The 12858-nt window shown below is 54.3% G+C and overlaps 1 protein-coding gene across 3 annotated transcripts in view; it reads right to left on the bottom strand.

The window, feature by feature from the left end:
- Nucleotides 1-12858, bottom strand: part of SMG6 (SMG6 nonsense mediated mRNA decay factor) — a 105012-nt gene that overhangs the window by 67122 nt on the left and 25032 nt on the right. For all 3 annotated transcript variants that reach the window (XM_064729026.1, XM_064729025.1, XM_064729027.1), the window contains exon 10: nucleotides 11000-11145. In XM_064729026.1, coding sequence (XP_064585096.1) covers nucleotides 11000-11145 — 146 coding nt within the window. The remainder of the gene's footprint in view (nucleotides 1-10999; nucleotides 11146-12858) is intronic.

Raw genomic sequence — 12858 nt, forward strand, 5'->3', positions numbered from 1 at the left:
TCCGGCTCCAGGCGCAGCCCTGCGAGCGAAGGGGGAGCCAAAAGGGGCTGAGAACGCACGTTTTGTCAAAGACTTCAGTGCCCTGGCCATCAGGAGGCTGCCAGGGTCGGGGCTGGATCTCTGTTGCTCTGCCAGGCTTCAAAGAGCCAGGCCGGGGGTGGGCAGAGCTCGGCGAGCGCCTGCAGAGATCCAGGCCTGTGGTTCCACGGGGTGTAGTAACCCTGGGCTGTAGCACACATGTCGAGGGATGAGGGGAAAAAAATAAACAGACAGACAAAAGAATGAGGATGCTCTGCCAATTCCAATTGTGCAGCTTTTATTTTAAATGCTTATCAAGCTGAGAAAGAGCAGAGTTCTTGGAAAACAAGGTTTCCTTTCTTCCCATGCCAGTGTCAAACACCCTCAAGGACGGGTACAGCACAGGCGCTCGCTGCCGGCCGCCCTCTCCGCAGCCGCCATCCCGTCCCGTCCCACCCGCCTCGGGAAGGGTTTCCAGCTCACAGCCCTGGTGTTTCTGGTAAAAAGATCTCTCTGTGATTTTTTTTTTTTTACTATATATATATATATATATATGTATATGATTTTTTTTTATTAATCTCCAATCTGGCTGGGTTCAAATTATGGCCAATTACCCACCAACACTTCTCGCTAATAAAATAAATTTTTACGGGCCCTAATTACTGCTTTCGCTGAACTGCTCTACAGGAAGCAGAGAGGCTGTGGCTCTCCAGACGGCAGCAGCAGCAGACAGGAAAGTTACGGCGAGGAGCCCGCGAGTGAACGGAGGGGATGGAGGGGGAGCGCGGCGCGTGTGCCATGCGCACGGCGCTGGCCCGGCCGTCAGCCCCCGTCAGCCAATGCACCCACCACCTGTGACGCAGGGCTGCTGCTGCTGGGGACAGGAGTGACGGCCGCAGCTCCACGGACGCGAGCCGGAGGGGAAATCGTGTTTGGAAAGGGCTGCATCAATCACACGTGACGGAGAGGCTGAGCCGCCTCCCAGCGCGGCACAGGGGTCCCCCCGCAAGCAGCGCACAGGGGAGGCGGCTTCTCAGCCCGGCGCCCACCTTTGGTTCTCTCTGTTCCAATCGCAGCTAATTGAAGGAGACACAAATAGCAGGAAGGCGGAAAATCCCTCTGAGAACGCGAAGCATCCAGCCTGCTCCCTGCTACACACACACACACACACACGCTGCTGCCTGCCAGCACAGCGCAGCCCCAAGGGGTTCCCGGGTGTGACAAATGAGCAGAACCCACCGGGTGACTGCAGCCCGCAGCCCGTCCTGCCTGGACCCCGCTGCTCCAGGGGAAGCAGGGAGAGCAGAGCCGCTGTTCTCCGTCAGGGAACACCCTCTGAGGCAGGAAAGCCGTGGCAAAACCACCGGCTGCTGGAGCCCTACGGAGCCACGCAGGTATCCCGGCTCAGCTGGGGAAACGCGGCTCTGCAAGATTGATTAATTTTTTTTTCCCCTTTCTTAACCGGGATTACACTAATTTCCAAGGCCTAATGGAGTCCAGCTGTGATGGGGAGGCAACGCTGCAGTAGTACAAAGACCTTTGCACGTTGGTGCAAACTTGCACAATGCTCAGCACACACACACACACACAAAGCCCTATAAAAAGGATGCACTGCAGCGGGATATTTTTAGTCTTGACAATACAGCCCTAAAAATACGACTTTGCTAATACATCACTACAGAAATATTCCCAGTGTCCATTCAGGAACGGTTTAAAACATTTATTTTTGTTTCCTTGTGCAATGGTCAGAGAGGAGGGAGAAAATAGAAACTCATTGATAAGAGGAAACGAGAGAGACATGAAAAATTGAAAACTACCTAAAAGCTCATGGAGAGGTTTATTTTATTAGTTCTTAATAAATATCTTGCAGATTTCCTCAGGAAATACACCAGATCACATGTAAAATAGTTTGGTACTGATGTCAACTGTGTCAGCATATGAAATCTATTAGGGTGAAGCCACAGCAGGGTGATCAGCGTGCTGAAAAACTGCACGGCACTGAGGCGAGGGGGGGTGGGGGGAATCTCACGGCCCTTCCAAATTCTTCGAGAGGTAAAAAAGTCAGCCAAGACGCAGAGAGAGAGAAAAAAAGATCCCACATCCTGCTTTGCGCTGCCAGCAATGTGAAGTGCCCAGAGATTAATTCTATGTCTGGCCTGGAAATGTGACTTTAAAGCATTGGAGGGAGCGGGGAGGAGGAGGAGGAGAGAGCAACGAGAAGGCCAGGAGAACCGGGACTGGCACCGTGCCACCGACCCCCCTCCCGTCCTTCCCAAGCCGTGTTTCAACGTAGACAGCAGTAAAGCCCAACAGACGGCAGCTCCCGGGGCTGCCAGGGCCTCGCACCAGCTGGGGCGCGTCTCCCGCTCCCCGTGCAGATGGGTTTGGGAGCATCACTTCCTCTGCGCTGCTTTCCGAGCCACCCGCGCCCATGTGGCCGCCTTTGGCCGCTCTCCGCCGCGGCCCCGAGCGCGCCTGGGGCCCCCCGGGCGGGCGGGACGAGCTGCTCGGCTCCCAGCACCAGGCACGAGGGTTGTCAGCCCTTGGCTCCTCGGGCTGAAGGGTTTATGCTGTTCCCAACCCGCCTTTGGCAGCCGGAGCCTCCTTCTCCATCCCCTGTGCCATTAGCCGGGGAGCAGGCGCTGCTTTCGCAAGACGCCCCAGCTCCGCTGCTGGGGCTGGCAGAGAAGCACCAGGAGTTCACTGAGCCAGGGTCAGGGGGCCAGATGATCCCAGGAGGGATGGGAGAAGGGGGAATGGAGAAATTCCACAGCCAAACCCATCCCCGTGGGGTATATTCTTCCCATTCCACAGTGATGTGCTCCTGGCTGCTTCTCTGCGTGGGACTTGAGAGACCCAGGGGCAGCCAAATCACTTGTGCCCTCAGTGTGTCACCTACCAGCCAGCCCTAAGGCCACCATGGCCACCATCAGCCACACCAATCAGCATTAAAAATGACCCTTCCATTAGAGATGGGCCATGTGCCTTCAGGGCTGTCACTCAGCCAGGGTTAAACTGTCCTGGTCAGTGAAGCTGGAGTGAGCATCACACAGCCAGGGTGACACCTGAAGGTCACACCTTCCTCCTGACTGTCACTTAGCACAGGCAGAGCCAGCTCTGTGCTGCCAAGAACCCAGTGCAGGGTACACACAGCCTAATTTGGGAAAATAAAAGATCCCCACACCTAAACCTGCATGGGGTCACCTCCTCAGACACACTCAAGGGCAGAAACAGCCTCAGCTGTGCTGCCATTCCTGATCTCAACATTAAGGCAAGAAGAGACCCCAACAAGCTCCCCTAGCACTGGGCACAGCATTCCCAGAGGGAGTGCAGCCTGTGAAAAGAGGAAGGCAGGATGGAGCTGGCAGGGGATGAGGCTGTGGGGCAGCCCCTGGGAAGGAACTGCCCTCACTGAGCTGGCAGGCTGCATCCAAACCTGCACAGGGCACGGGGCGGGCAGCCCCCCCTGCCTACACCTGGAAGGTTATAAAACAGCCCCTCAAGCTCAATCAGGAGTTTTACAACTTCACAAAGCAGCATAATTAGCCTAATTATACAGTGTTCTCTCAGAGAATTAAACAGAAATACAGTAATTGACTTGGTGCTACTTAAAAGCATGAGGAAATCAAAGGTGCAAGGCACATTAAAGAATCAGAAATATCTCTTCAAAAGCAAAAGGACTTCCTGTCACGCTGCAAACATCTAAAGCTTCACCAAAGCTGCTGCACCTGGTGCATCTCACTCTGCCTGGCACCCCTCTTTCTCCACCACCAAAGCTGGGGAGATGCAGAGACCTGGGCAGCTGCCTGAGCACCTCCTGTTCCACAGCAGGACAGACAGACACAGTGTGCCACTGCTCCATTTCCTGCCTTTCATTTTACACAGCAATGCTGCTTCTTCATCCAAATAGTGCCTGGATTCAGTGTTTGCAGAGCTGGCCATGCCTTGGAACCACAGCAAAGCCTCTCCAACCTCACCTCACCTGTCACTGATTGTCCTGATTTGCTGCTTGGGTTGCTGAAGCTTGGCTCTAAAGCAGACTCAGGCTTTGTGTTTACAAATCATTTCCCCTCGATTTGTTGCCCTGAAATGAGATCCTGCTATCACCTCGTGGAACAGCTTCAAGGGCAGATGTAAGGATGTGCTGTGTGACAGGCAGACCAGGCAGAACCCCCAGCAAGCTCATCCAACACCACTTGATGTGGACTTTGCTGCACTTGAGCTGGAGGGCAGGAGTGGAGAGTCTGACACACCAGCAAACGCTCAATTTTGCTGGAAACCTTTCCCTTCCCTGCCACAAAGCCCTGCTCAATCTTTTGCCTCCCAAGCCAAGGTCTAGATTTCAGAAACCTGAACTGCCAGTGGAAATTCCCTGCAGCGCGTTGATTATTGCATCTCCTGCTGGCACTTGTGGCAAGGGGAAAAAAAAGTCACATGGCTTTCTGGACACACGTTTCACTGAGGAGTCTTGCATCAGAGGGCAGAAGCCAGCAGCCAGGAAAATAACTCCAATTACGGTAAATAAATCCCCAAATATGTGACAATCTGCCTTTTAAACAGGAAACAGAGGGGAATAAGCAAAGGAAGACTTTGGTCTAAACATTGCTGCCACCGGCCTCAAGAGCCCGAGAGCAAGACTCTGAAGACACGAATTATTTTACCTGAACTTTACTGATGTGTCTCAAGTCCGAGACAGCTTCCTTCCCTGAAGGGAAAGGCGTTGACAGTTCCCAGCAACTGTGCCAACCTCCAACACTCCCAGTGGCTCAGAGGAGAAACCCTGGAGGGTCAGCTGCCATCTCTGGACACGTACGTGTCCCTTAGGAGGCTCAGCACAGGAAGCTGTGTGGCTCCTGAGATGAGCAATGCAGGTAGAACTCCCTGCACCACTTCAACACTTCCTCTACTCACACATCTCAGGGTATGGGTTGTGTCTGGACACAGGGAATAGCAGATATCACTAAATAACACTAAATTCAGTGTAAAAGGCCTTTGCAAAGGGAGTGGCATTAAAGAGGCAGCTCGCTCAGGAGCCTCAGTGCAAGGCAGGCAGCAAGGGGAAGGATGGACACCAGAATCAGCCAGCCCTCCTCTGAGTTTCCTCTCCGAAATACCACTCAAATGCAAAGCAAATACAAGCAGTAATGTGAAAGGAGGGGAAGGATAAATTAAACATCCAGTTCCTCCAAACTTAAGGCCTTGGGAAGTGTTATGTCTTAACACCACCTCACTAAAGACAGCACTGCCCAGTCCCAGAGGGAAAGTCACACAGCGACTCCAGGTGCAGCTGGAGATCTCAGTGCACACACCTCAGCCCACAACTGCTGTACATCAACCAAAGCCCCAGCACCCAGAGAAAGCCAGATGTCAAACTGCTCAACTCCAGCCTCCCTGCATCAAGTGGGCTTTGCACTACAAACTGAGCCCCCCAGGCAGGCGGAGGGACCTCAGGCTCTGCTCTCACCGGAGCACAGGGCTGCAGATGCTCAGCGTCCCCCGGCACAGCCCTGCAATGTGACATCTTCATCACCCTCCTGGCTGCTTAGCCCAAAGGTGTCACAGCCCACAGCTGAAGTGTGTATTTACCACACAAAGAGGAGAATTCAGAGAAAAGAACTCAGTTTTGCACCCCAGATAGGGACACATCAAATTGTCTCTGCTGCTATCTATAGCCGAAGGTTTATTAAGCTTTCTTTTGTGCCTAATTTTAAAACTTCACCAAACCAAGGCAGTTACCCACAGCACTGCTTTATTTTTAAACTCGGGCAAATGCACTGGACTCTCTTGCAGTCGATTGCCCCCACCTTTTGTCAGCTCCAACATGAGAGATGTGGTTAGAGCTTCATGAGAGGAGGTGGAGATGAGGCTGCCGCAGGTGATCAGAAGGTGCTTCCTCTGAGCCTCTCTGATGCTGCAGTCAGCTCTTTGAGCAGAGCTGGGTCCGAGCGGCACAAACCAGCCCGTGGCAATGGTCAGAGCTGAGGCAGACACCACCAGCCTCTGCATCATCTCTAGGGATATTTTAAGGGTTCAGGCTGCAAGGCTGAGCAGGTGTGGTCAGCAAAGCGAGACCCGCCGTGTCCGGCACAGGGCTGTGAGGAGGGTGGAATGGCAGCAGAGCTGGCTGCTGGTAACCACAGCACAGCCTCATCTCAGGGCTCTGACCTCCCCAGTGATAACAAAGTCCTGGACCTGCTTAAGAGCTGCAGGGGATTTGCACTGACCTACAGATCTTTCCTTGTGTGTTTCAAGATTTGGGCAAGATCCGCATCTTAAGCTGGTGTCCGTGCTCAAGGAGCAAGCAAGGGCCACATGCCTCAGCAAACCTTGCACAGGCTGCAGTCACAGCTGTGTGGCAGCAGCTCCTCTCTGAGCCAGGCAGAGTCTCTCCAACCCCTGCAGCACCGACCTGCTTGGCCCAGGTCTCAGGACCAGTGTGGCAAAAGCCACAGACAGTGCTCGGAAGCTGCTGCTGTGAAACCTCCCTTTCCGCACGAGCCTTCAGGGTGTCCCAGCTGACACCACCTTGCACAGAGAACCTGACCCTGTTCCACTCAAGAAGACAGACCCAGGGTGTGCAGAGCAAAGCTCAGCCTGCCCCTGCCACACTGAGCCCTCCTCACAACCCATGTGCCAGGGCACAAGAAGAAGTTTTTCCTCCTTGGCAGAGCAGATGCCCTGTGCACAGCTCACCCTGCCCAAACCGTCCCTTTCCACTTCCCCAATCCTCACCTAAAGCAACGCACTTGGCCAGACCCTCCTTGTGCCTCTGTGCCCTGACTCTGCTCGGCCCTGGGGGATGCAACTTCATTCCCTACATGTGCTGAGGATGCACATATGGCAGCCCCCTCCCCTCTCCACTTCCACCTAAGCCCGACCTCCTAACAACCTCCACACTGCACAGCTCCACCGGCCCAGAGTGCCAGAAGGCATCCAGGTGCTGCAGCCTGATGCTTCACACCCACAGCCAGGCAAATTTGCTGGGATTTCCGGGAAGTGTCTCTAGGGTGCCCCGTGCTGCTGCACCCCCACCTTGGTGTGTGCTTGTTTGGAATGCAGGGCTGTCAGGGGGGAGTTTGGGGGGAGAGGGGAAGTTATTCTGGTGGTGGCCTATGAATAACATCCAGTGATTTATAGGAAGTATAATCCAATAATACAGTAAAATAAAACAGTGTGTCTGAGATGGGTTTGATTCCAGGAATTATAAAACAAATTATTAAAGAGAGAGAGAAAGAAAAAAAGCCTCAGAGAGGCCAGATTGGAGTAAATTGGGCACAGATGGGCTGGGAGGGGGTTCCTCTCTCTCCACTCACCGAGATGCCCCTGCCGCAAGCACGGCTTCAATTAGTCTTTTCAGAAACCAGAGTTTTATTTCCCCAAATTACAGAATTAAAAAAAAATTAAAATTCTTGGAGTGTTTGTGGTCGGGATAAAGGGATCCAAACTTCTCTCTGAGTTGGTTATGCAGATGGCTACCAAACTGTTAAAATGGGCCACCCCACTATGGCCCCGCCTCAGCCAAAGCCCAGGATGGCCCAAAACACTGGCTGGTCACCTATGTCCCACCCTGGGAAGCACCAGCAACTGCAAGTCTCTGCCATGTAGAGTGGCCACCTCTCTGTGCCTCCCTCCCCTAGGTGGGCACTCCTTGCCCCATGGGTTTGAGATCTGCAAGAAGCTTTTTCACACCTGAAGTGCTCCTGGCAGGAGGCAGCCGGGTCAGTGGGACCCTCACTGGCTGCATGCCTCCCTGGACAAAGCAGGAACACACTGTTTGATGCTGAACAGCAGGGGATGCACTTCATGTGGGAATTCTTTGGCTTCCTCTGTCAGAGAAAACAACAGATCCAATTCATCTCCCAGGATCTTCCCAGTGCTGCCCGGCTGCACAGGCAGCTGAGACCAGCTCCAGCGTGCCTGGTGCTGTCCCTGGGGACAAGCACAGCTCAGCTGCACTGGGCACGGGCCACAGAGCCCTTCCTGTGGTCACCTGAGCCCTGGCACCCACTGCAGGGCTCAGGTAACCACAGCAGTGAGCTGCGTGGGAGGAGGATGTGAAATGCCACGTGCTGCTCACAGCTGGCTGGTTTTGAAACCAGTTTAAACACAGCACAAAAAAAGTCACCCTGTCAGAAGAGCACACGGTGACCTTGCGGTTGGTGTTGGGTGGTTTATGAAAAAGTGGCAGTGGCTGGGAGAAGAGACACAGAGGACATGTCACAAATCCTACAGGGGACACGTGCCAGGACAGGGCACCCCTGAGGGGTCACGGCCAACCCACACCACAGCAAAAGAATAGGAGTAAAAAAGCAAAGAGCAGCAGATACAAATTATCATGCATAAGCCCCAACCTCCTGTGCTGCCCATTGCCTCACTGAAAGTCTGGGACAGACCAAGCACAATCCAAAAATGGGAGAAACTGAGGTTGAGATAGGGCAGGACTGTGTTTGGTGCAAGCCTGAGGAAGACGGAGGACAGGTGCTAACCACAGCATTTATTTGTTAAGTTCCCTTTTTCTTAATACCTGACTCTTTACTTAAAAGTTCTTATTCAGGGGTTAAGAATTTCATAGAATTCCCCACATTGTGACTGTTATGCCAGTGACACCACACCATGACTGCCAGCACCACTGGATCTCAGCACCAGGGATTTGTTACACACCAGACATGGAGCAACAAGCACATTTACAAATTTCTCAGGAGTAGCTGGGACTCCAGAGACCTGGAAATACACAGCAGGGAAGAGAACACCCCCGGAGAGGAGGGAAGAGAGGCTCAGCCCCAAATCCACAGATCTCCTCCTGCTACTGCACACAGAGTGTCAGCCCTGTGAGATGGGAAGGACCCAGACACGCTCTGCTCCCAGATTTGCAGGAGGATTTCAGTAGGAGGAGATCTCCAGAGGCTGTTTGGTCCAAGTGCAAAGTTACATCCAAGCTCTGCGGAGTGGACACAGCCAAGCTCTGACTGCAGCCGGCTCCCCAGCAACGCTTCCTGGCAGTTTGGGATGCAGGCAGGGTGGGACTGCTGCTCCCACAGGCCCACAGGGGCGGCTCGGCCCCCGGGCTCCCCGCTGCCCCTGCTGCTGCTGCAGCACAGGGAGGTGACTCATGTGCTGGGAAATGGAAAGCCGGCAGCACCTTCCCGACAGCGTTCCTGCCGCGCTCCCCCAGGCCTCTGCCCACAGCAGCCTGGGGAGCGAGCCAGCGCCCTCGCTCCACGCAGGGGACTCCGAAACCCTTCCAACATTCCTGCCTGCCTTCCTTCAAAACTCCAGACCCTTTGCTGTTCTGCTTTTCATTTCCATCTGCACCCAGCTCTTCCCAGGATGGCAGCGTCGGCAGCGAGCCCGACCCGTGCTGTGCCAGCACTCGGCGTACGAGCGCTCCGAGACCACCGGGGCGTTTGTGCTGACAGCAGGGTTTGCTTTGCCAACACCACTCTCAGCGATATTTCAGGGTCACCAGAGCAAAGAGCCCTCAGGGAAATCCCCGAAGGGCCCTTGGCATCAGATGGCAGCCGTGGTGCCATCCGACCTGCAGGCAATTCCAGGAGCTGCCACCTGCTCCGCGCGCAGCCCGCAGGCCCCGGCAGGAACAGGTTTGCTTTCTCCAGAGATCCAAAAGCTGGGAGCAGCTGGCAGCTACCCACACAGGAGGCAGAAAACTCTGAGAATACTTATTTTTCATGAGATAAAAAGCACTCCCTCCGTCACTCACATACATCCACAGCTCGGCTGTGGAGGGACGAGCTCAGCCCAGTGGTTTGAGAGCTGGGATTGCTTCCAGCTCTGCCACGGGGGCTTGCCATCCATCCCAGACAAATCCCATCCCCTGCTTCCCACCCGCCCCTGTCTGTGGCACAGACACCACTATTAATTCACCTACCAGGGGTATTATTAATATTATGAATACAATAATTACTGTCACGCAGAGGCATTTGCTTATAATCACAAAGTACTTTGCAGCTCAAAGATAAACACGCCATCACTGGCTGGCATCTGGCAGGCAGGAGGGCACGGCTGCCTCGCCAGTGGGACTGACAGCTCCCCCCAGGAGAGGAGAGTGCCTGCAAGGCAGCCACAGGAGCCACTTCCCAGCCCTCCAGCTGGTGCTGGTTTGCTCCATCAGCTGACCTTGGCCACTGACCACCAGCCTGAGCAGTGGCCAACTGGCTCACGAGGGAGGGATCTTCCAGCAGCAGCTCTCTGGGGCTCAGCCTGATCACCCACATGCTGGCCTTAGCTGAAATCCATCAGCTGGAGGCCTTCATATTTGGGATCTAAATCCCAAGGCATCAGGATGTGAAATGTTGCTTCCTCCCACCCAGGGAGAGCAGCCCCATCATCCCTGCTCCCAAACTCACAGCTCAGGCAGAGCAGGGTAGCTGCTGCTGAGTGTGTGTTGGAGGGGACATAGGGAAAAGTACAATCCCTGGAAGCATTTTAAACTCAGTGAAGAGGCTCTGGTTTGGTGGCACATTAAACTTGTCAATGGTAGAGACCATCCAGGCTGCTGGGTGGATGGAGGAAGTGAGAGGAGGAGAGTAATTAACATTAAATCTGTGTTGTTCTCTGAATTACCACGGGGCACAGGCTCAAGCCTGGTGTTTCAGAGAGTGGCATCACATCCCCACCCACCTGCATGGACACAGGCAGCCACAGCTGAGGCCTCTGAGACTGCCCCAGCCCTCCTGGTGCCAGCACAGGCACTGAGCAGGGCCCAGCTCCAACGCTGGGAAGGCAGAGCCACAAAGCAGCATTTTCCTTCAGTGCTGATGACTCAGGCTCCAGGGGGATGCGATGCCTCCTCACTCCTCAGACACCTCAGCCAGCTCCAAAGGCCCAGCCAAGGTCCCTTTGTGTTGACACCCACAGGCATCCAACCACCACTCCCACCTCCCCATCTGGTGTGTCCCCCACCCTTCTCCACGTGGGGAATGGCTGATCCCCATCCAGTTTCCCCTCCAGCAGCACGTGGTACCTTTGGGCTGGGAGTTGTACACTGCAAACATGTTGATGGCCACGAGCTGCAGCATGCGGGTGCTTCCGATGGGAGGGGGGCTGTGCTGCAGCAGCACCTGGAACTCCCTCAGGACCTCCTCGGCCACGGCAGGGAAAGTCTCCATCCTGCAGACAGAGAGAGAGGCTCTAGAGAGCAGGCTGTGCCCTGAGATGAGTCTAGAGAGCAGGCTGTGCCCTGAGATGAGGGCTGGGAGGTGGGCATGGCACATCTCCTGGGCAAGGGGGAATCCCTGGGGTGCTGTCTCCCAGCCAGGAGCTGTGGGGAATGAAGGTGCAGGCTGCTTCCTCTGAGAGGGCAGTGAGGGATTGCTCTGTGATCGACAGGCAGCATTCTTTTGGCAGGAAAACACGGCCTTTATGAGTCATTTCTGACCAACCATTTTTTTCTACTGACTTCTACCAATCTGGGAGAGGTGCCAAGGGGCCAGCAGCTCACTTGGACCAGGAGCAGCCCATGGGACTCCCAAGGCTGCAGCAAAATGCACACACTGGTGCCACATTGCGGATGTGGCAATTCCAGTGCGTTGAACGCCGGCCAGAGCGTGCTTCCTCCAGAACTCCTCGCTGCAACATGGCACCGAGCCCTGTCTCCCCCAGGCTACACACTCTCCAGCACTGTGATTGAGCCCCTAAACTTCATCACTTCGAGCCCCACAGGACAGGGACTCTCTGCCTGGTGGAGCTGCTGACAGTGTCAAAGCTGGAGCGGGTCCCCGCAGCCGCTGTCGCGCGTCAGGACACAGCAGCCCGCGCCTGCGGGGCCACGCCTGGGGATGGGGTGAGCTTTCAACACCCCTCACAAGCGCCCACGGAAATCTGACACCTTTATCCTGCTCCTCATCGCTGAGGGAATCAGCTGAGGTCACTTATCGAAGCTGTTGGATCCTCAGCAAGCTCCCAAAATGATTTATTCGCGGTCAAACCCCGAAAATGACTGAGGTGTGGCTGCCCACAACAGTCCTCACCTGGTATCCCATGAAGACAATTTTATAACCAAGAAGCTGCCCAAAACCTTGGGAACTACTGACAGAGGAGGTTCTCCTGTCCCACTGGCTCTTCTGCAGAGTTTGCTGTATTGATTGTTGTTCCTACACTAAAAAAACCACAGCCAGACCCAGCAGACTGAATATCTTCCAGAAAGTGCCCACACCAGTTATGAGTTACATTATCAAGTGCCCACATGGCAGTGAGGGAGCCAAAACCCACAGAGGGTGAGGCATCTGGAGCTGGGGCAGGCGACCTCAGGGGCCTCCATAGCAATTTCCTCTATCTTCCCCCCAGGAGATTCAGATCTTGTGATATCACCACGGGCTGGATTAATGAGCCACTTCTGGTAACCCACACGGGCAATTCTGCTGGGCTTCCCCAACAGACTTCAGGACAGTGACGGTTTTATTTTTCAAGACAGAAATGGCTTTCTTCTTAGTCATATTTTGTGGGTGCTTTTCATCACCTGGGTCTGCCTACCAGCAGGGTACCCTCTCTCTGGGCATTGTTTGCTGGAGCAATTCAAAGTCTCTGTTACCTTCCCAAAAACATGAGCTGGAACAGTTTCCTTGTAATTTGTAGCTGTGCAGAATGGAGCAGCTCTGACAGTACAAATGCACTGCTTTCCCTGCAAAAGGCAACTTCCCTGTATTTGGGGCACAGCCAGAGAATTAGAGCAAACTGATTGCTTCTAAAGACTTCCTAATTTTGAGAAATCTCAGACCACATCCAGTGTATTCAGCAACATCCTCCTAGGGCAGACAGCACTCTGGGGATGGAGGAGCTCTTTGCAGGATGGGTTGTTGCTGAGGAGATGAAGATTATTGCCAA

This window comes from Zonotrichia leucophrys, chromosome 19 (genome assembly GCF_028769735.1).
Source record: "Zonotrichia leucophrys gambelii isolate GWCS_2022_RI chromosome 19, RI_Zleu_2.0, whole genome shotgun sequence".
Taxonomy (NCBI): Eukaryota; Metazoa; Chordata; class Aves; order Passeriformes; family Passerellidae; genus Zonotrichia; species Zonotrichia leucophrys.